The 23,626-nt window shown below is 50.5% G+C and overlaps 1 protein-coding gene across 1 annotated transcript; it reads left to right on the top strand.

The window, feature by feature from the left end:
• The first annotated feature begins 367 nt into the window (after window positions 1-367).
• Window positions 368-1,834, top strand: LOC102565646 (olfactory receptor 2G3-like). The gene is made up of 2 exons (XM_014600613.2): window positions 368-373; window positions 875-1,834. Exons 1-2 carry the CDS (start codon window positions 368-370, stop codon window positions 1,832-1,834), a joined length of 966 nt encoding a protein of 321 aa, XP_014456099.1.
• The last annotated feature ends 21,792 nt before the right edge of the window (window positions 1,835-23,626 follow it).

Consider the following 23,626-nt stretch of genomic DNA (forward strand, 5'->3'; position numbering starts at 1 on the left):
TCTTCTCCCAAATTCACTTGCTTTCAGCTCTGAAATCTTCTGGGATTTCTGGAAACTAAGTTCTTTTGAAATGCACTAAGTGCATTTTTTTAATATACCCAGATATGAGGGTTGGGCCACTCTGGGAACTTTTACCAATATGATAATATGGCATATATCTGTGATATTTTTTTCATATTTTATACCAGTGAAAGTCATATTGTAGACCCAATTATACTAGCATAAATGTATTTCTGTTCCAGAAGGTCATTTTGATCAGCAAGTAGGTGTACTCTATATTAGTAAAGGTACATTTTGAGAGTAAAATAAGGTCTAAATTATAAGGGTGCATGAACATCTGGTGGCTCCTGAGACTGCGGAGGGCCACATGGTGGTGAGTGGGAACCATGGTGTAGGGGGGGTGGCAAGCGGAGAGCAGAGACCACCCATAGAAGCTGCTGGCCATGTTGGTGGCAAGGAGAGGGCAGGTGCAAGCAGCGACCTCCTGCAGAAGTCAGTGGTGGCCAGTCTCAGGGGGGACATGTGCCACCCTGTGCCTCCCCTATGTATCACCTATGTGAGGGTCTACTGATGCCAATCCACCACCAAGTCTTTCCTAGACAAATACTATAGAGAATTCTATATTAATTCTCATACAGCCTCTTTAATAGCTGTTCCAAATTTCTAGTCGTCCTTCCAATGCTACCAGTGCTGACAACGCCAGCTGCTTAACTTTCCCAAATTCATTCTTTCAGTGTGTGGCTACTTTCTGGAAAGTGAACTGATTTGTGATTGCCACATCCAAAACACCCACCACCAGTCACACTCTGATGCCTGTTATCACCAACCTCCTGTCTGCAGGGTATTACTCACCTTACTGTCTCTGATCCTACAGGTGACTGATGGCAAAGCAGCACAGGATGTAGGAAACCAGAGTGTTGTGGAGGAATTCATCCTGCTGGGGGTGTCTGATCAACCACGGTTGGAGCTGCTGCTGTTTGTGCTCATCTTAATCTGTTACATTGTGGCACTGCTTGGGAATGTCACCATCATTGTCCTCTCCCGGCTGGACCCCCGTCTCCACACACCCATGTACTTCTTCCTTAGCAACCTCTCCTTCCTTGACATATGCTATACCACCAGTGTTGGCCCCCAGGTGCTGGTGAACTTGCACAGCACTCACAAATCCATCTCCTGGGCCGGCTGCATGGTCCAGCTCTTCATCTCCCTTGCCCTGGGATCCACTGAATGCATGCTGTTGGCGGTCATGGCTTATGACCGCTATGCAGCTGTCTGCCACCCCCTGCGCTACATGACCATCATGAGCCGCCTCCTCTGCCTGCTCATGGCTGCATGCTCTTGGCTCAGTGGCATGGTTAATTCCCTGGCACAGACCGTGATGACTATGCAGCTGCCTCTGTGTGGACAGAATCATATTGACCATTTCTTCTGTGAGGAGCCAGCCCTATTCAAGTTGGCCTGCGTTGACACCTCCTTCATGGAGACTGAGGTCTTCTCAGTAAGTGTGTTTGTCCTAGTGGTGCCAGTGAGCCTCATCCTGGTCTCCTACGGCTACATTGGTGCTGCCGTGCTGAGGATTCGCTCAGCTGAGGGCAGGCACAAGGCCTTTAACACCTGCGCCTCCCACTTGGCTGTAGTGTCACTTTTTTATGGAACAGGCATATATGTCTACCTGCAGCCCCAGTCCAGGGGCCAGGGAAAGATTATCTCCCTCTTCTACACATTGGTCACCCCCATGCTGAACCCTCTGATCTACACGCTGAGGAACAAGGAAGTACACAGGGCCCTGTGGAAGGTTTTGGGAAGAAACCCAACATCCAAGGCTTGGGGCTAGTCACTGGCCTTTGGATGCTCTATTCTTATATCACATCTAAAGAGTTTTGCCTGTGTGCTACCTACACCCCAATAAACTGCTTTTCCATTTTCTCCTCCCATAATCTTGCAGGCCATTTCCACTTCCTGTGACCCATCATCTAAAGTCAGGTGATTGCCCAACACTTTGGTTTTCATTTTAAAAATAAGTTTCTACCCCTTGTTGATACAGACCAAGTGTGGATACTTGACTCAAGTGTAAGAGAAGTAGCTCTGAACCAGAAGGATGCATTGATTTATATGGCAATTTCATGAATTCTTATGTCCTCCTTCCCCATTTTGAATGCTATGGCCTGGGAAAATTGCCTAGGAGGGGAAGATGTGTTGCCCCATAACCTATTATATCTCTAATATGATAAGATCCTTGCATGATAAGTCTCACACCCATGGGAATGCAATTCTGTTTCATGCAGTTTTTCCATTCTCTCCCTGGGCAAGCCACTGTGTGTCCACAGGCTGATTTTATTTTGCCCTTCATCCTCTTCTCAACTTTTTCCCAAAGGGGGGGAGGGGGGCTTTGCCCAGGAGTAGGGCCCCACCTCAATCTCAAGGGGTGTTAAACCCACATTTCCCACTTCTTCGTAATGCACTCTAAGCTCCAGGCTCTGAAGTCGGCACTCCTCCTGGTGCAGCTGGATCACACCGAGTAAAGGAATGGACTTCAAAGTGGAGCCTGCAAGAAGAACCATGATTCCATTCATTGCCACTGATGTTTATTCATTTTGTACAACGATGATCTGGGGTGCTTGTACTCATGATGAGTGCCCATTTTTGTGGGTACTCATCACATTGCCCATTTTTGTGGTTTAATTGTGGCACACTTTACATGTATGGGGTTGGGTTTTTTTGCAATTTAAGTGAGTTTGTTACATTGCAAACTAAAACACACAGGCACATAGTTTTGTTTGCAATGCAGCTACTTGTAACTTTGCAACCTTTAATCTGACAGCTTGCCTCCTGGCCATGGGAGAGGCAGGCTGAAGGCATTAGTGGCGAGGGGCCTGATCCTTTTTTTTTTTTCCATGGAGCCTGCCTGCATCTTCCATGGCCAGGGCTGAGCCATCAGCAGACCGAGTGGCCGCTGAGCTGCAGGAAGCCTCAGTCCTTCCCTCCACAGTGGCGGCACCTCCCCAGGGCCACCCAGGTAGGTTGCTAATGGGCTTGGGGCTGACCCAACTTGGAAGCACCCGATCCAATGCTTCCCTGAGTCCGCCCGGGCTTCCAGCATGCCATACACCATCCCCACCACCTTTCCTGGTTACCAGCACACCCAACCACCCTCCTGCTATTTCCCCACACTGCACTACGAGCAAGCCAGCCTATTCCCGGGTGGTCCTAGGCAGTGGGAAGGTGGCAGGAATGGTGCACGGGGCACTGCTCTGGGGAAGAGTTGGATATGGTGGGTGCTGCCTCTGAGCTGGGGCACCCCTCACCCACTAGCAGCCCACCCAGGTGGCCCTGGGGGGCACTGGAGCCTTCTACAGCTGAGGGCCAGGCAGCAGCTTGCTCCCCAGCCACAGTCTGGCTTTGCAAAAAAACCAAACAATTTGGCTCCTTGCAGCTTTTTTTTTCTGGCAGAGCCTGCTCGTGCCAGCTGCTGGAATACTGAGCAGCCCCTGAACTACAGGGGCCCATGGTCCTTCCCTCCATGGTGGTGGCATCCTCCAGGGCCACCTGGTCAGGGAGCTAGTGGGAGGGTGCTGCCCCAGCTTGGAGGCAGCACCCACCATATCCAACTCGTTCCCAGAGAAGTGCCCCATGCACCATCCCTGCCACCTTCCTGCCAGCTGAGACTACCCTGGAATAGTCTGGCTTGCCCCCAGGGCAGTGCAGGGAAACAGCATGAGGGTGGCTGGATGTGCTGGCAGCTGGAGAAGGCAGTGGGAACAGTTCACAGCACATTGGAAGCCCCGGCAAGCTTAGGGAAACATTGGATTGGGTGGCTCTGAGCTGTGGCAGCCCCAGGCCCGCTAGGAGTCCACCTAGGTGGCCCCGGGGGCACCACCACTGTGGAGAGAAGGACCGGGGCCCCCCACATCTTGCTCCCTGGCCATGGGAGAGGCAGGCAGACTTCACAAAAAAAAAGGATCAGAGCCCATGCCGTAACAGTGACAGAAGTCCCTAAGTTGAAATGATGGGTTTTTAAATCATCACAATTAAAAACCCATTGTTTCAATTTAGGGGACTAAACCCCTGTCATGTGTACAAGTGCCCTTAGTGCAAAATGTGAGCAGAAACAGGACTTTCTCTCCCACCCTGATTCCTTCTTGTATGCTTTCCTGGACTTATTCATACCTTTCCACCCAATAAGCTAGTTTCAGTAAGGTCTCACCCTTGCCTAGGCTATAGCCTAGTGATTTGGAAATTTTACTAAGTGTAAGGAGAGAAAGTAATGGTCTTGACCATGATACTAGGTCTTACAGTCCTGATCTACCACTTCAAGGACAACCGCTGCTCCACCCCATGCCATGTGATACTGGATCACAGCAGAACTGAGTCAGGTAAGGAAGGCCAGTGTTTTGTGGCTGCTTCATTCAGTGCAATATGATTGCTTTAACACCAGAAGAATTTAACTTTGCCAGTGGGAGAGACAAGGAGTTGAGACAAAAACTAGGATTTGTCCCTCTCTGGCTCCCTCCAGATGTGAGCTTTGTCCCGTGCCTGGCATCTGACCAATTTTATCATTGATCCCAAAACCTGTGGGCAAGATTACATGCTAGAGGTCTCAGGTGCTAATTCTCAGGAATGATACTGTGTTAATATTAACTACCGCTAGTGATGCTCAGTTACACATTCAGGGTTAATACTCTCTCTAATGTGCTCAGACTTGCCGCTAGAGGGCTGGTGAGTGGGCACATTGCTAGGGGCTGCGTATCTGCTCCATGCCTGTCTTGCTCACCAGCACTCGTCACAGTATATTCCAGGAAAGAGAGTGGGTAGCACTGCCCCTGCTTCCCACTTCAATTACCCCTTCCACCCCACAAATCACCTGCTGCTGCCCATCAGCTCCTGGGTCCTTCCTCCCCACACTCCCAATTGTCCCCTTCTGCCTCAGATCATTCCCAAACTCCCCTAATTGCCCCCCCAAGCCCCAATTGCCCCTGATTGCTGCCCTGCTACCCCAATCAACCCCAAGAGCAGTGGCAGCAGCAGAAGCAGCAGAGGGGTCCCCCTTCCCTGCCTGCTCCCAGGTGCCCTGCAGCCTATGCTACCCCACACACCCAGTTCCAGCCCCCACCAGATCCTGCAGCTGCCTGGCAGCTCCTTCCTGGCCCCCACTTTGTCCCCCCTGCCTCCCTTTTATTTGCAGACCCTCACAGGGCTGGATCAGGGCATGCATGGTCAGCATTGGTCTGCAGGGACCTTAGGGGTAGGCAAGGAGGGGAACCCCCCACCAGAACTTCAGCCACCCTTTGGCTGATTGGGGTGGCATGACTCCAAGGAAGAGCCATGATGGGGAGCAGAGGAGGGGGAAGCAAGGGAGTGATCTGGGGATGGAGGGGTTGATTTGGGGGTTTGGGGGGCAGAGGGGCCAGCCATCTGACAGCTCCCGATCCAGAAACTCCTCCTTTCCCCCTCCCTCTTCCCCCCTCCAGGTCTTCCCCCCTCACACACTATTGGCCCAATGCTGTAGACTCTTTGATGAATGCTAGTCCACCTGGGAGCAGTGTCTCCTGGGATACTGGAGGACTATACATTGGTGGTTTTATCTTAGGTGAACACCCAGAAGTTAACTTAAGCTAGATAGTACAGTTCAAAATCCATCCTTGCCCTAAGTGTTGTAACTTTGAGTTGCCTAAAGGGCAATTAGCGCTTGTTAATGACCCTTAGTGTGTGATCTCTCAAATTTTAAGTGCTCATTGCATGATATAATTGTAATGTATAATCTCACCTCATGTGTCCTGCCACAGCATATGTGGATGGCAGAACAGGCAGTTTTGGGGACCTGTGATAAAATATGTCAAATCCCAATCAGGTCTGCCAAGATATGCAGCTGGTGGCACACGGCCACCCAGACAAGGGAGATGGAGTTCAGGGATCCATTTGAAGGTTGGGGTACGGTGACTGGATCAGGGAGCTGTTGACCTCTGGTACTGAGACTGCCTTTGGTTGAGGAAGACTCAATAGGACCCAGGTGAACAAAAGTAGAAGAATCTGAGTTTAAGGGAAGCTTCCTGTTCATCCACAGAAGTCAGTGATTCATGCAGGAATTGCAGGTTGAGACTCTGCAACACAAGTGAATCATTTCAGGCTGGCCCATGTCCCTTTCCTTTGCATATCCCATTACTGACCCATTGTGATGTTCTCAAAGTAACTTGGAGCAATTCTACCTTGATGGGGCATGAAGCCACTACAGACAGAGACATTGATCCTCCCCTCGTATTTCCTCTTGTAAACCGGGGTGATTGAGTTGAAACCTTGATAGGGAGCAGCAGGTGATCTGAGGTCTGAGGACCCAGCAAGTGGATGCAGAAACAGGGCAGGAAAAAGTGAGGAGCCAGCAGGGATTTTTGTGAACTGGAGGGCTGAGGTGAGGCATGAGGGAGGCCATCCCCCACATCAGGCCTAGGGTTGGGGAAGCTGGATTCAGTTCCCTGTTCAGCAGCAGGTTTCCAATCTTGACCATATGTGCTCAATTCTCTGGCCCCAAGCCCACTCCCTGTAGGCTGGGCAGTGGCACTTCGATGGATGAAGTTAGGTGTGTTTGTGGTTCTTGGGTCCACCTACATGGTTTGCTAGATCCCACTCCCCCTCTGCATGCTTGGAAAGGATCTGCTCTAGCCACTTTTACTCAGTAGTGATCCTGCTTCCCTCGGGAAGGTGCCTGAACACTGTGCAAGTCCCTGAAACATTAGATGAAGAAACCCCTGGCTAATGACACTGGTAGAGGAGAATCTTACCTCTCTCCAACCCCTCCAGCCTAGTATTTCAGGCCCTTGGCTATTAGTTAGGACAACCCCCCTCACCCAGATTGTAATTGAACCTACACCCCTGTCCAGGGAAATAGAACCTAAAAGTGCCTAAAGTTAGCTGCAAATGGGCTACCATCTTGTCCAGAGATGGTGTGGCATCTGGGGTTGTGTGTCTTAGCTTCCTTGGAATAATGGAAATATTAGCTCTTCTTGTCCCATGGAGTGTTGTAAGCATATGTTTATCATGTCAATGAAAGATGCTTATGTACCACAGTGGTGAGTATGTGAGTGGTGAGTCGTATGGTGAGTATATGAGTGGTGAGTGTTTATAGTTGTGTTTGGGGGGACTGGGCCAAAACCTTGCAGCATTCTCTGCTACGTAGGTGCATCCCACCTGCCCAAACCCCTTTCCTGCATATTCAATTTTCCATCAGTTCTCCAACTCATACCTTCCCTCAGCTCTTCTGACATCTCTATTGGCGATGTGTAGGGGATGTGCACGGGTGCATGTGCACCCTCTGAGTGTGGCGGTGCACCCCCTGTGAAAAGGCACCACCAGCACTGTTGGCGGTGCCTGCGGGTGGTCACCACTCGCATCCCCCCCCGCCAACACTGCTAGCAGCATCTGCGAGTGGTCCGTGATTGCTGCTGGCTGCCACCACCACTGCCGACAGTGTCTGTAGGTGGTCGCTGACCGCCGGTTGGCACTCTCCACCCACCACCTGCTGCCTCTGGCAGTGCCGCAGCTGCCTGTGGGAGCTCCCCACTTGCAACTGCCATGCTCCCACTGCCAACAGTGCCAGCGCTGCCTGTGGGAGCTCGCTGTGCTGCCCCTGCCTCTGGGGGCACACAGCGTTCATGCCCCTCCATGTTGCAACTCCTTCAGCAATCCTTCCAACATTCCCACTGTTCTGAACCAGCCCTGCACATCTCCCTGCTGCTCCAAGATGCCCCATCCACAGCCCTGCTGTTTTGAGGCCTTTTCCTCACAAGCAGTGTCAGCAGTGCCTTTTTGCAGCACCATGCTCAGGGGATGCACGTGCACCCATGTGCACCCTCTATGCATCTCCATCTTCTTTTCTTTTTTTTTGCCAGTTCATGTCCCCAAGTAAGTGGGAAGGCCCATGGGAAGGAGCAGCATGGTGGTGTTGTGAGCAGGACATGTACCAGATGGAGGGAAGGAAAAGGCAGGGGAATACAGATACGGAGTCCTGGTTCTGAATCTGGGCTAGTGTCTGGGACAAGGGCTCTGCACATCTGCTTGCAGAGAGGGAGGTTCTGGGCAGCAGGGTGCGGCATGGTCACCTCAATGGGATGTCATGAACCGGATGAGAACATGCTGTCCAGATCCATGCAACTCAACAGACTGGCTCTGAGGGGAATGCCCTGCTCCATTCAGCCCAATGGCCATTCCCACTCCCCAATGCAAACAGATATAAGAGTCTGTGCTCCACACCAAATATGATTCACACCCAGCAGAGGCAGGGACCTCACTCAATACCCTGTTCATAGCAGGGGTAAAGGACAGGAACAGCCCAGAAAACAGTCTGAGGACCTGTAACAGGGGTGTAGGTTGTAGCCATGTTGCTCTAAGGACATAGGCAGACAAGATTCTTTGAGTGAACCTGCTCCTTTTATTAGACCAACTTGAGGACCCGTAAAACAGATGTGCTGCTCAGGGTGCTCTTCCCAACAGCGCACTAATTCAGAGCAGAGCAACAGGGGCAGATCTAGGGATGCAGCGGAGCAGTGCCCTGCTGCGTGAGGGGAGCAGGAGGTGGAGGAAGGATGCGCCTGCTGTTTGTCCCCAGCTAATCCAAGGCTAGGGGAAGTCCCAGGACCACTCCTCCCTACTCCAGCTTGGAGCTGTGGGCAGTACTTGCACAGGATGCTGGCTTCCTGCTCCCTCCCCCTCCACCATCTTTCCCCTGCTGGTCTGAGGGCTTTAGCTGTGGAGATAACCATGGGGTGGGCAGGGAGCAGGAGTTCCTGAAAGAATAAGGGGGGAGTCTCCCAGGGAGGCCGCCATCCCCAGCCCTGCTAACCCTCATCCTCAGCACAGATGTGCCCATCAACTGGATCCCTTGGGTCAATGGGGAAAAACAGTGGAGGGGAGGCAGAGGGGAGGCAGCCACTCCCCACAGCCTGCAGCTGTATCAAGGGACAAGCAGTCCTGGCCCTGGAGCTTTCCCTGTCCCCAGGTCAGCTGGAGACAGTGGTTTCCAGGCGGACCTGTTCCCTGCCCACTTCCTGGGTGGCCCTCATGGTCTGGAAGCACACTCTGGAAGGGGGGACCTAACCACCACTGCACTGTCCCCAGCCAAGACAGGCACCCCAAGATGCTGCTTCCCTATACTCTTGGCTGGAGTGGGGTAGGAATATCCCTGGGGCTCCTCCACCTCTGGGTCAGCCATGGATGGCAGGGGGCAGGTTCCCCCTTCTTCCACCTCAAAGCAACCCCTGCTGGGGAGCATGGGAGAGGAGGGGGGTACTTGCAGTGGAGAAGAAGGGGGCTGAGCTGTGCAGAGAGGAGTCTATTGCTTCAGGGACTCCAGAAAGTGCCTGGCCAGGGTTGCTGTGTCCCACTGCCTACATGGGGTCACAGGAAGGGGGCTCTGGTGGCATCTTCTTCACCAATCTTTTCAAATTCCTGGATCGACCCATGCACAGTGACACGCTTACAGCTGAAGCTGAGATTTCTGCAAAGACAGACTCAGTGACCACAGCATGTCTCCCTGAGCTGCTTAGGTACTGTAGCATGTGGTTTCCCAGAAGTCCTCCATTTTTGACAGAACCCAGCTGCATTGCATTCATTCTTTGCCCAACTTATTCTTTTAACTTCACCCTGAGTTCTGCCTGCATAACAGCTCCCAGGAAGGGCCAGCCAGTTTCATAGTTTCATAGATGGTAGGGTCGGAAGGGACCTGAAGAGATCATCTAGTCCGACCCCCTGCCGTGGCAGGAAAGAGTACTGGGGTCCCTCTGCTAGTTAAGCTGTAATGTGAGTGATAGACTGGAAGGCAGGGGGGAGCTCAACTATAACTTGTATCCCATTTCTGGGCAAATTAAATGTAAGAATGATTTCAGATGTACAATACCGGATGTTTTTAGGTGGGCCCTTTCTCAGGAATCCATTGCTCATATGACCCCAAATTTGGACCCCCAGCCTATATTACCCATTACCAGCCTGGGGGGTCCAATTTGGGACCTCCAGCCTAAACTACAGATTGCAACCAGGTGCAGGGAATTGTAAGACACTTGTAGTCAGCCTGCCTATTGTAAGAGCTTAAGAGAGTCAGCCTTCAAACAGAAAGAAACTCCAACCATTAACCGAGTGGGGCACTCCCCTTCCCTCTCTTTCTCTCTCTCTCTTCAGCCTCTTACCCTTTCACCTTCTACGTTGCTATCCTCTATTTTAGTGAAAGGTAATCTCCTTTTGAAAAATCATACTGAGAGTACAGTGAATGAAATCAATTCATTGTAATTTTTGTGGTTTGAGTTCTGTATTGGAAAGGCAAAGTTGGCAACTCCAGGGCAAAGTCAGTGGTGCCAGTTCAGCACAGAGTCCCATGAGTATGAGGGTAAGCTTGATCCAGTGGAACAGCACCCCTGGTTACAACACACAAGCAGCACAGGTTGCCACAGCTAAAGTATAAAATAGCAATAGGCCACTTCAAGCATCCACTCCAGCCTGACAGTGTCGCTACTTCTCACAACGAAGTTGCAAGTCCTGTGAGATTCCTTCCTTTTATTAAAGCCATGATTCATGAATGTATGTGATTATAAGAGAATATTGTCTATCAGGAGAAAATAAGCAAGGCTTTAATCTGGGTGGGCTATGGAGTGAAGTCTGAGTCAAGAACCAGTGGTGGCCTGAGGGCTCAGAAAACAGAAGTCAAAGCAGTGGGATGTGGCAGTCACCATTTATTTCAGTTCCACAATTGTGTCCAAGTCACGGTTTCTAAAGCCTTGCATTTCAGGATGCCCCGAACACTCTCCCTTTTTTCAGGAAGCCCAAATCGTCATTTCCATTGGTTTTGGAGGACATGAATTCTGAGGATAGGCTGAGGGAACTGGGCTTATTTAGTCTAGAAAAAAGAAGACTGAGAAGGGATTTAAGAGCAGCCTTCAACTACCTGAAGTGGGGTGCAAAAGAGGATGGAGCTGGACTGTTCTCAGTGGTGGCAGTCTATGACAGAACAAGCAGCAATGGTCTCAAGTTGCAGCAAGGGAAATTTAGGTTAGATATAAGGAAAAAACTTTCTTATGAAAAAACTTTTTGGCTCACCAAAGATGTTGTGGAATCTCCATCCTTAGAGGTTTTTAAGACCCAGCTAGACAAAGTCCTGGCTGGGATGATCTAGTTGGGGCTGGTCCTGCTTTGAGCAGGGGTTGCACTAGATGTGACCTCCTGAGGTCCCTTCAACCCTCCTTTTCTATGATTCTATACAGCTAAAAGCTTTATAAAATCACGTCAAAATATAAAAAATAAATATCTATAAATTGTGACTGGTTTGAATCATTCCGTTTATTCATCAAGAAACAGCCTGGTGGGCAGGGACCAGAAGAGGAAGGCAGCAGTATCCCCAGAGCTCTGGGAATACAGGGAGTGGTGGCGGTCACCCTCTGTGTCCCCATGCTTAGCCAGCCTGGCCTGGCCTGGATAGGATCTTGCTGCCACTGGGCTGGAGCCTTAAACACTCATACTCATGTTCATACTCTTCCCCTTCTGCTATCCCCTCCCCATCTGGGTTAAGGGTAAGTGTTTGTTTAAGTAGCCTTTTATCTCCCTCCAGCCTGCTGCCGCACCTGTGAACAAGTGGCTAATTGCTGATGCATCCATCATTGGACTTCAACAGAGGAGAGCTTTGCAGAAGCCTGGTACAAGTGGCCTCATGCTGGAAGGAGCCTCAGTAGGAGGCATCACTGCCCCTGGACTCATCACTATGCAGCAGGCCGTGGTGCAACGTGCACTGTCAGCATCTTAACAGTTGCTCCAGCTGGGGATAGTTGAGAGGGACCCTAAGTCTTATTAAAATATTTCCTATTTATGTTGCAGACTCTGAGGAGCCCCATGGAAAGTGCAGGCAGACCATTAAAAAGTTTTTATGCCCAATTGGGAAGTTAATCTAAATGAATCCAGAGGGAACCCAACTCAGCCCAAATCAGTCCAAGTTCAAGGAACAGGAGCGGAGGTAGGGCTGGAGCAATGAACAGGGATTTAAAATAGTCCCAGCTGTATGTGACCAGGGTCCTTCTAGTCCAGAGTGCAGAAGAGGCCAGCCCCAGCTATAAAGGAAGATAGCATGCCCTGAGATTGGGCTCAGTTACCTAATCAAAGACATTTTTCCAGCATGGTTTTAGCTGAATGTGTTCCCTGGATAGTGTTTGATTATCTCAAAGAGGCTCCAATCCAGTCCACCTTCAATCCACCTGCCCCACCCTTCAGTGCCAGCTGTGCAACCCTCAGAATGAGCTCCCTCCATGCCCTTCCCCCCATCCCATTCTGAAAACAGTGCCAGAAGCAGAGGTGGCCTGCGCCAGCTTAGCCTGGCTTCTGGCATGCACACACATAAGTTAATGAAAGCACTCCTTTTCTGCAGGGCTGCTGCCCAGCCAGTCAGCCCCCAGCCGGTACATGGGATTGTTCTGTCCTAAGTGCAGGACTTTGCACTTGTCCTTACGGAGTGCTTTTGAGTGCCTCATGCAATGAGTTGGGTTCTCTCAATGCAAAAACTTTTTAATGATCTGCCTGCACTTTCCATGGAGCTCCTCAGAGGCTGCAGCAAAAACAAGAAATGTATTTAATAATACCCAAGTCCTTTCTCAACTGTCCCCAGACAGAGTAGATGCCAAGATGCTAACAATGCCCAATGCACTACAACTCAGGGTCTAATGAGGAGTCAGGAGCATTAATACATCCAATTCAGGCACCACCTCTGCTGGGGCTGCTTGTGCCAGGCATCCACCAATATCACCTTTGTTGAAGTCAGGTGAGGGATGTCTAAGCACGGAGCCTCTGTCAGAGTCACTCAAGGGAATCACACACACAGCCCAGGGGTTTCCTGACAGGGCTGAAACAGGGAGAAAGAAAAATCCAGACCAGAGCATCAGCTTAGTCAGGTCAGTGTCCTGACCTCCCACCTTAGCCAAAGTATCACAAGCCAGCTAACCTAATCTGCTCTATCTCTTTGTTGCAGCTCAGGCACAAGACAGGTTTGGAGCATCCAAAATATCTGCAAAACATCACTGGCTTGCTACTCCAGCACTCCACACCCTTTCCTATGCTAGTTCACGGGCCAAATGGACCAGTGCCAGTTTTGTATAACGCCATAAGGTTGGGCAATTACTTTGTCACTCATTGGGCATGTCTACATGTGCACAGTTACTGCACTATAATTTAACTTACTGTGCAGAAACCAAAACATACTGCACAGTATGGGCATGCATCTACATGTTCACACTCATACTGTGTAGTAACTATGGTGACTTAGGCCAACTTGGATGTAAATTTGCTATCTGCATGGTGCAGGTAGAAAATTTACACCTAATTAGTTGCTGCAGAGTAAGGCATGTGTAGACATCTTACTGTGTAGTAATACTGTGTGTGGACTGATTTAGGACTAATTTTAGTCCACACACAGAGTTACTGCACTGTAATGCCTAAACATGTAGACACCTGCCTAAAAACTTCTTACTGCACACTAACTTACTGAGCAGTAAATTACTGCACAGTAAATGCATGTGTAGACCTACCCACTGCCTCTCAACACCAGAGGATTGGCCAGAAGCCCAGAATCCAAGAAGCTTTGCTGTCAGTTGACTGGCCAGCCAGTGCAGCAGATATTCTACTGAACCATGGGTCACCAAGGATTTGGGGCAGCAGGCTGCTATGGGCTGATAGTCCCCTCTCCAGTTTCCAAGCTGCCTGCTGTCACCATCACCTCCATTCTTTGCAGTACAAACACATGATTCCCAACACTGCCACCTGGGGTGCAGGGGTGGGGGGCTGAATTTGTTGGTGATGGTAGGCATCTGTTGTAGGAGAGATAGATCAGAGGGGAGGGCTGTAAAAGTGAGATGCTGAAAAGGGGTGCAGCAGTACTATGCAGGGCAATGAAGTAGCGTACACTGGGCCAAACTGCATACTGCTGATTCCCTGTGCTACTACAGCAATTTCCAGTCATTTCACAGGCTAGAGTCATTCAACAGGCCAGAGGTTAATGACCCCTGTACTATACCATATAATGCAGAGCTGGTGTAGCACTCCCTAGCCCACTGCAGAAGGGCAAAACTCTTTAACCAGGAACCCTTGGGTTTAATCTGATCAGGAGCACTCCAGGCTTGGCTGTAGCCCACACCCAATGCTTCTGAAGATGGTGACAAAAGCCCCCTAAGCACTTGTACCAGCAAGAGGGGGAAAAGTTCCTTCCAGGCACCACATGACAACCAGAAAAGCCCAAAACATGGAAAAAAATTAATCACTCTGTTCTGTTCTGCCACCTAGGGACAGTAAGCATGACTCCACACAACTGACTGGATAACTGACAACTGGATAAAACTGACTGACTGATTAGCAAACTTCTGGGCATTTTTCCTGGCTCCTGGCTGGCTGGCAAAGGGAGGTGGGACAGCAGAAGGTGAGTCTCCTATGATAAATGCATGAACAGCCTAAACCCAATATTATTGTACATATTGATTAGAGTGTATGCTGCGTACGAGTATCACTACAGGCTACACATCTGTAGACGCCTATTAGTGCCTACACCCTCCAGTCTCCCCTTATTCATTAATCTTGTCCACCATGTCTTGATGTCAAAATGAATAGGGGAGGCTGCACAGAGGTCAAGGAATGCTTTTGAAGAGGTGAGACATGTCTGCTTCAAGGTCCCTCCCCCCCAGCCTTGTCCCAACATTACTCTTGCTGAGCCCTCTAGATCAGGGCCCTTTATTAAGGACTGCAAGTTCCTGGTTTAGCTCTGGTCACACCACACGACCTCAGGTTCCAGCACCTTCAATATCAACAACATAGGCAACTAGGGGGCTTGAATCCTGCTTTCCCCCTGCCACCTCCTGCCTTACAGTGCCAGCAAACTCGACTTCATGTGTCCAAGAAACATACATTTAACATTTAACCCCCTTGCTTTATAGTCCAGGCAAGTTCAGCTGTATGTGGCCACAGAATCTACTCTAGTCCTTATCTCCTGTCCATTCAGCACAATTTCAAGTTCAGGGTGTCCAGAGTCACCCCTTTTCAGTGGCTTCCACTTCCCCTACTGCCACAACCTAGGCCTCTCGGGAACAGGAAAACTACAAAATACAAGCACCAGTCCTGGTTCAAAGGAATGCCCAGCATGGGGTTCATCATGTCCCTGGGTGGTGGACTCCAAGTAGGAAAGAAAACAAAACAGAAAGTGCCCAGGGTGCTCAGCTTGCTTCCTATGAAGATCCCCAAGCTTCTCTTCATTCGGGGCTGCCTTCTGAGTCCTCTCACCACAGTCTGTGCTCCGGTCCTGACACCTCTCAGAGAAAGTCTCATCCCTGGAGGTTTCCACAGCCAGATGGCCTGCCCTGGCCTGAGGCTTGGTCTTATACAGGGCTTGCTGGGTGACAAGACCCCTCTACTTCTGCCCCTCGGTTATTAGGCTCTGCCTGCACCTAGATCTCATGACCAACTTTCTTTAGGTTCCTCTGCCTATGAGTTTGCCTTTGGCATCACCACTAGAGTGCAGGCAGAAGAGACATGGAGATGAATTGAAAGGAAGGGAAAGCAAAGTGGGGAATCAGAACCAATTACCCAAGAAACTAGGAGGAAAAGTCTTCTACTAGGGACAGGATTCATGGGCAAACACACAGCAGGTAAGAAAGAAAAACATGGAAAAACTGTGCCAGTGCTTGTATTTGGTGCCCTGAGCAAATGGGCCTTTGGTCACCCCCACCATTTTGCCACCCCCTCCACTCACCCTTCCATTCCTGTTTAAAAGGACAGGGCTTGACAGTAGGGCTGTGCAAAATTTCGCTGGTTGTTTTGTTTTGACACTGTTTTGACTCATTTTGAGCTTGAAACAGTGAAATTGTAACAAAATGAATGGCTTTGAAACAGCCTCAAAACAAAACGAGACCAGTTGAAATGTTTAGAAAGTTTCGATACATATGAATTTTGAAGCAGCCAGACAGGTGGTGGGAGACAGGGGAGAGCCAGGGCTGCATTCCCATGTGGTTCAGCCCAGTGGGGAGCACAGCCAGGGTGCTCCCCATCTTCCACAACTGAGCTGCCCTCCATGGGGCTGGTGGAGCCGATCATAGCACAGCACTGGCTTTGCCCATCTCCTGCCGCCAGGCTGTGCTCCACTTGGCTCCACCAGCCCCATGGAGCTCTGCCCGGTGGTGGAAGGCGGGCAGAGCTGGTGCCTCCCGCCACTGGGCTGCGTTCCCCAGGGTTGCGAGCCGCTGGGAGCTGAGCCTGGCTGGGGGAATCGCCAGGCTTAGTTCCAAACCCTTTGCAGGGCTGGGGAACTCAGCCGGGCTGAGGGAAGCACTTCCACCAGCCTGGCTGAGCTCCCCACTGCTGCGAGGGGCTGGGAACTCAGTCTGGCTGGAGGAGGCACTTCCCCCAGTTGGCTCAGATCCCCAGCGCTGGATCCCAGATGGCAGGAGCAACAATGGATCCTGATCTGGCAGGCAGATTGGGGGCCTACCCATACCCCCAGGAGGACTGCAGGGGCTCTGCCAGACTCCTTCCAGGGATGCTAGCCCCTGATCTATCTGCCGATCACAGGATGCTGCTCCTGCTCCCCGGCTCCTACTTGCCAGTAGCCTGAGGTACAGTTTCCTAGAAACCCCTGCACCGATCTCCTTGAAACTTGCATGCCCTCAGAAGGGGCTACCCTACCTGCAAGTTTCATTGGACTCAGGCAAGCAGTGAGAAAGTCATAGGCTATTTTGTGCTTTCCCATTATAGCCTATGGGTGAAACCTTGAAACAGTGTCGAAATAGCAAAACCGCTTTGATGAAACAGAAGGGAGCAATGATTTCGAAACAAAAACAAAACTCAAGACAAAACATTGTTCTGTCAAAACAGAAGTTGAAGTGGAACACTGCTGTTTTGCCCAGCCCTACTTGACAGCTCTCCACATACTGCAGGGCCTGAGTTGATTTAGCAAGTGCCAAGACAGGCCCAAGGGCTGGGAAATGAGACCTGGAACCAGGGGTAGCCTGTGGCAGGCAGGATCCATATGTTCCGCACAGTGCTGTGACCGGATGTTGGAAAGGCCCGTGGGTGAGAGGTCACTTCCCCGGTGCTCCCTCGGGGGGTCCCACTCTTGCAGGAATCTCACGCTGTGTTTGGGATGCAGCTCCCCCGGCTCCATGCCTGCTCCCAGCCAAGTGCCCAATGCCATGCACAGCTACAACCTCCTTTCATGCTCTGCTCCACCCGCTTCCTACTCCTCCACCCCCAGCCCCTTCCCCAGTGGCCATGGCCTTTTCATCTGGGGAGAGGGAGGCTGTGGGTGGGAGCCAAGCACAGCTAAAGACATGAGGCTTCAGAGCTGAGCTAGCATCTCTGCAGGACAAAGATCAGGTCTGTGAGCCCAAAGAGCAGAGCTAGGCTGTGGCAGGGCACACGGCTTTGCAGACAGACGGGCCGCTCACTCCTGCATCCACTTCCCTTCTGCAGACCTTTCCAACACATGCTCTTTTGCTCTCTGCATGTTTTTATATGCAAGTTTGTATCCTACCTTCCCTTTCTCTCTCCCTCCATATTCTCCTCTCCACCCAGTTCTCTCTATTCCCATTTCTGTTCTCCCACTTCTCATTTTCTCTCCCGTAACCAAATTGTTACCCAGCTCTTTCTTTCCTACTGTATCCTTCTACATTTCTCTGTCCCAATTGGATCCTTTTCTGTATCCATTTTTTTTTCTACACATCAGGTTTCTTTCTCTCTCCAACTCTTTTTGTTCCCATCTACCCACCTTTTTAGTTCTCCCTTTCTTTATCTTTCAATTGATCTGTATTTTTCTCTCACTCTGTTGTTTGTCTTTTTATTATTTCATCACCCTCCCTCTCTCCTTTCATAAATATCCACTCACCTCTATTTTTCTCCTCCATATTCCCTGACTGGCAGCGATACAGCCACTGTCTCCTTACACCTGAGGTTGTCTCTCCCCATCTTTCTTCATCTTTCCCTCTCTCACGCACACTTTGTTTCAGGCACAGCTGGAATTTCTAATTTTCCCATCAACAATGTCAGTGGGCTCTGAGGAGGCTGATCCAGCAGATACAGACTTAGGACTCCCCTGCCTGGCAGCAGTGCACTGACACAAAGGTCTGCATTGTCTCCAGGTCCCTTACTCAAAATCAAGTCTTGGTACCAGGACTGGGGGACGTCACACCAGGGTGATGCTGGCTTTGAGGGGCTGTGGAATCTGCCCACAAATATAGATCTATTGGGCAGTGACTAGGATGGAGAGATTGGGGCAATGACAACCAGCACAAAATGGAGGTGAGTCCTAGCAACAGAGGGAAGGGCTTGACATGGCTTTTGGGGTGAGGGGAGGGAAGAGCAGAATGACTGGAAGGAAAGACTGACTGACTCCCTTGCACTAATATTGTGATAATGGGAGTGACTGCATGACTGTATAACTGACTGATAGACTAAGTAGGAGATATATGGCAGGATCTGGTCCACGAATGACTGGTGCCTTCTGAGACTGGGGTGGAGGGGGGGGCACCACTTGTAGGTGGCAGCATCGGTGGTAAGTAGCAACTGTCCACAGACACCATCGGCAGTGGCAGTGTCAGGGGGGAGGCGGGTGGCAGGTGGTGAGCGGCGAGTGGCAACTGCCTACGGAAGCCAACGGTGGTGTTGGCGGCAGCCAATCTCAGGGAGGGGCATGTGCCCCCCCCCCCCCCCGTCCCCCCAGTACGTCCCCTATGAGTCCCCTATGATCTGGACAGTATAATCACTGAAGCCCCCTGAAAAGCCCAGCACAGATTGTGTTGTTACTGCAGAAGGTCACAGATAGTCCCAACTGTGCACTTGGATCTCGTGGCACCGCAGGTCTGGTTGTGCAGAACCTCAGATGATTCCGGGTGGGTGCAGGATTTCCCGCACAGCATCTAGTTGGCAGATCTGGGCATGGAATATTTTCCAGGCTCCTTCTCTGTTCTTTGATCCAATTGTACTCTGTTCTCCATGGTCTGTCTCTAGGACAGACAGTTGTGGGGTTACACTGAATCTGTACTATGACAAGATTCAGAGGCTCAAGTGAATGAAGCTCTGTAGCTCATTACTGCAGGGTCTATGCATGCACTCAGTGAGAGATGGTCTCTGTCTGAGCTGAGATTAGGATCCTTCTGTGCCAAACACTACACAGACACATAAGGAAAGGAAGATCCTGCCCCAGCAGCGATGCACGCCCTGTTTGCTGAGCTCTGCACAAACACCTAGGGTGAAAAAGTACTTAATTCAGTTGAGACAAGGTCACATTTAGCCAGGGGCTTCACAGACAGGTCTGGAGACAGAAAGAAACTTAACAATCTAGGTACCCCAATTTAACTAGGTAAGTAGCACAACGGAGAGGGAAAAGGGTTATTATTCTATATTTAAACTAGGAGAATAGGTATATACTCAGAGGGTGCGTCTACAAGAAACGCTTACTACACAGTAGCCTAATAACACTGCGCAGGTGTGTTCAGGGCAAAAGCCCTGCTAATACGCTACTGTACAGTCTTATCAGGCTGCTGCACAGTAAGCATCAATAAAAAACTGCCAGTGCTACTGTGCAGTTGTGTGAGTTACTGAGCATTGAATTAGTACTTGGCTAACCAAGTACTAAACTTAATACACAGTAACTAGCGCGCATTAATGAATGTGTAGACAAGCCCACAGATGTGAAGGGACTTGCCAGAGACCCCATAGTAAGCTTACAGCAGGAAGAGGAACAGAATTCAAGTTTCTTCATTCCTTATGCTACTTTCAGCCACAAAACCACGCTTGTATACCACTGCTTTCCAGCCTTCTCAATCACTCAGTCTCTCTTTCATGCCTCTCACAAGGCTATCACTTCAACTGAGAAAATGCATCCAGGCAGCAGTGGCCAAAGCCACTCTTGCTTTCTGACTTGGAAGAGCTGTATGAGAGTAAGGATTTTCTTGGCACTGCTCCACTCACTCCCCTGCATACCCTCACTTCTTAGAAAGATTTACAAATAATCCAGGGTGTTCATTAATTAACACCTATCAAAGACGCTGATGGGGAAATCCTGAATTTCAGATGTTCTCCCATTCTTGTCTTCATTTTTCTTGCTTAATGCCAAATTCAAAAGAACAGAGAAATCGTGCAGTAGGTGGAGAAAATTAATTTAATCTTTCTGCCTACCTAGGTTCTCACTTTGATTTCTCCTCCCCTCCTCTGCTCCCTTCCTGTGTGTATTTCAAGTGTCTGTTTGGGACTGTAAAACCCTCAGGAGGTCCCTATGCTGTCTTCTAGGAGTTTAGTATATTTGTGAGACTCTTTGTCTCATTTGCTAGTTTGGTATGGTTATGATGTTATAGAAGAGATCAGGGGAAAGAGGAATGAGGCAGCATGTGAAGATGGAGAAAAATTAAAATCTGGAACTGAGCAGAATGGACTGAGCAAGAATGTGATGAGTGCTAGATCTGGGCACAGTGATAGCTGCTGACCCTCAAAGGAAATGTTGGGGTCTGAGTGTTATGTTTAGACAGCCCCTGTTCTCAGCAGAATGAGACTTCCAATGGTGCAAAGACAAAAGCAAACTTTATTTAAATTTTCAAAATATGAATACTGTTAGCAAATAAAGAATGGCATCTTATATCCAGATATAGAGAAGTTCATGTTTAGGGTAAAGATCTAAACTGATGCTTTAGAAATAGAAAGATGTAGGTGGACACTGCTTTTACCAATGCAATAGTATATATGCAAACTATGCTGCAGGTTCATTGACCTGCACCCTCCTTGCTATGCTCATCTGATCAACCCTGACAGGGCCACAGCAGTTTACTCTCTACTCCCTTAATAACAGTACATCCCCAGGCAGCCTGGCCAGAGAGGTGATGCACTTTCACACAGAAATGGAATATACTTCAAGTGCTAGGTTGATTTTCACTAGCTTTTGCAGATCTTCATTTCTCAATACATAACAGCTGCAGCTGTATTCTTCCTGTTTGACCTCTATAATTTCTAAGGTCCTCATACCCAGTTCAGGTGGACACTGCTTTTACCAATGCAATTCTATAGGTGCTAACTAAGCTGCAGGTTCTTTGACCTGCACAGTCCTTGCTTTGCTCATTTGATCAACCCTGGTAGGGCCACAGCAGTTTATACTCTATTCTCATCTCTCAGAAGGTCCCTTAATAACACTATTTCCCCAGGAAGCCTAGCCAGTGAGGTGATGCACTTTCACACAGAAATGGAATACACTTCAAGTGCTAGGTTCAGTTTCATTAGCTTTTGCAGCTCTTTACTTCTCATACATACCAGCTGCAGCTCCATTCTCCCTGTTTGACCTCTATGATTTCTAAGGTCCTCAAAGCCAATACCCACATGTGCTGGGGTACAACTGTAACCAAGGATTGTGGCTAACGCATCACCTCAGTCCATTTTAAATCCAGTTTCCAAGAGTCTAACTGGCGTCTGAAAAATTAGCATCCTCCACAAGAAACCTTTGCCAATACAGTAACACAATATAAGGCCGTGATTCTTTTTTTGTGTCTGCTTTATGTCTAGGATAGGAAAATCCAGACTGTTCTACTAGAATGAAAGAACATCTTCTCCTGTAGATCGCTGGCTCATCTGGACCTGGGGTAGTGTAAGTGATAAGGTGCATGGTTGGCAGTCCAGAGGTTACAAACACTGAGGCCAAAGCAGAAGCACTCACTGTATGGCCCTGTAAGACTCCAACAAATCCGTGAATTCTGCTGGTATCTTGTCACAAGGACATGAAAAAGGTAAGGACTGGATCACCTAACAGGCATATTCTGTGTTACTGGGAGCTGGTTCTTTGAGTAAAAAGACTCTCAGCTAAGTGGTGTCCAGTAGGCTTGTGCAAATAAGGAAGTATTTGTTTCCGATCCGGCCAATTTGGAGGACAGCGATTCAATTTGGAGATTTGGATCACTGTCCTGAATTCATTCAGCTGAATCAGCTTCCAAAGATTCAGCACTGATTCAGATAGATTTGGTGATTCGGATCAGCTGGGGAGAGGCAGGTGCAGCCAGGCGGCTGCAGGTTCTCCTGCAGCTCCTCCAGCTCTGCCTGCCTCTCCCCAGGCAGGAGAAGCCATGACACAAGTCCCCATGGCTGCCCTACCCAGCCCTATCCCCCACCCAACCCCAGACTAGTCCTGGCACTTAAAAAAAAAAAAGCCCTGTACTCACCGGCTGCAGAAGCGGCAATTGGGGCCTCTGGGTGCTCGTGGCAAATCCCCCCCATGCAGCACAGAGCAGTGGGGGGCAGTGGGAATTACCCCGCTCCTCGGTTGGCACCCATGCAGCCGCTGCACCATGGTGTGGGTCTTGTACGGCTTGGCAGGGCACTGCGCAGTGCCTGGGAGCTGGGGCTGCTGGGGCTGAGTGCTGCCAGGCTCCAGGTGACTGCCAGAGCTGCCCCAGCTCCCAGACAGCGTGCAGCGTGCTGCTGAGCTGGGCTGAACCCATGTGATGGAACAGCTGCCACATGGATGCCAGGTGGGGGGGTGGGGAGGGCTATCCCCACTGCCTCCCCACTGCCCTGTGCTGTGCAGGGGAGTCCTGTCATGAGTGCCAAGAGGCCCCAATCACTGCTGCTGCAGTCGGTGAGTGAGGACCTTGAAAAAATAAAAAAATAAAATCCCCGCACTCACCAGCAGCAGGAGTGGCAATGGGTCCTGTGGACACTTGAGGCAGAGGCCTCCCACACAGCAGGGGCAGTGGGAGGCAGTCGGGGGGCAGTGGGGATTGCCCCCTCCCACTTGGCACCTACACGGCAGCTGTCACATCATGCAGGTGCAGCACGACTCAGCAGAGTGCTGTGCACTATGTGGAAGCTGGGGCTCCTGGGGCTGAGTGGTGCTGGGCTCCAGCTGACACGTGGAGCAGCCCCAGCTCCCTGACAGCGCACAATGCCCTGCCGAGCTGTACTGTACCCGCACCATGGGGCAGCTGCTACACAGATGCCAAGCGGGGGGGGAGATCCCCGCTGCCCCTCGCTGTCCGAAGCTGCATGCTCTGTCATGATCACCCAGAGGCCCCAATCACTGCTCCTGCAGTGAGTGTGGGGATTTTTATTTTTTTTTAATTGCCAGGACTAGGCTGGGGCTGTGCTGGGGATGGAGCCAGGCACGGCAGCCATGGGGGCCTCTCCCACAGCTGCCCTGGTTGTGCCTGTCTCTGCCCCAGCGAGGGGTACTGTGGGACCTATGCTCTGCTGCCACTCGCCCAGCCAGCATGGCGGGGGGTGGGGGAGGGATTGATGTAGGTGCGGCAGCACTGGGAGTGGGGGCTATGCCCTGCTGACTTGCCCCCTTCTGCCTGGAGCAAGCCGTGCCCGCACCCCGCTCCCTCCCCCACCCCAGCTGGGCAAGTGGCAGCAGGGCAGAGCCCCTGCTCCCAGTGCTGTCGTGCCCACATCCTGCACCCTCCAGCCCCCTCTCTGAGTAACACTCCCCCGGCCCTGACAGGACAGCTTGTCCCAAACCAATCCCTCCCTCCCCCATGCCCCTTCCCTCCCCCAACCCCAAAAGACTTATCAGCTGGAGGCAGCTGTCAGCTGCCTGATTAGTCTATGGTCGAATCTCTGAATCATTCGAATCTTTCCAAATCTATTTCCAAATTGATTCGGA

The sequence above is a fragment of the Alligator mississippiensis genome, chromosome 11 (genome assembly GCF_030867095.1).
Source record: "Alligator mississippiensis isolate rAllMis1 chromosome 11, rAllMis1, whole genome shotgun sequence".
Lineage (NCBI taxonomy): Eukaryota > Metazoa > Chordata > Crocodylia > Alligatoridae > Alligator > Alligator mississippiensis.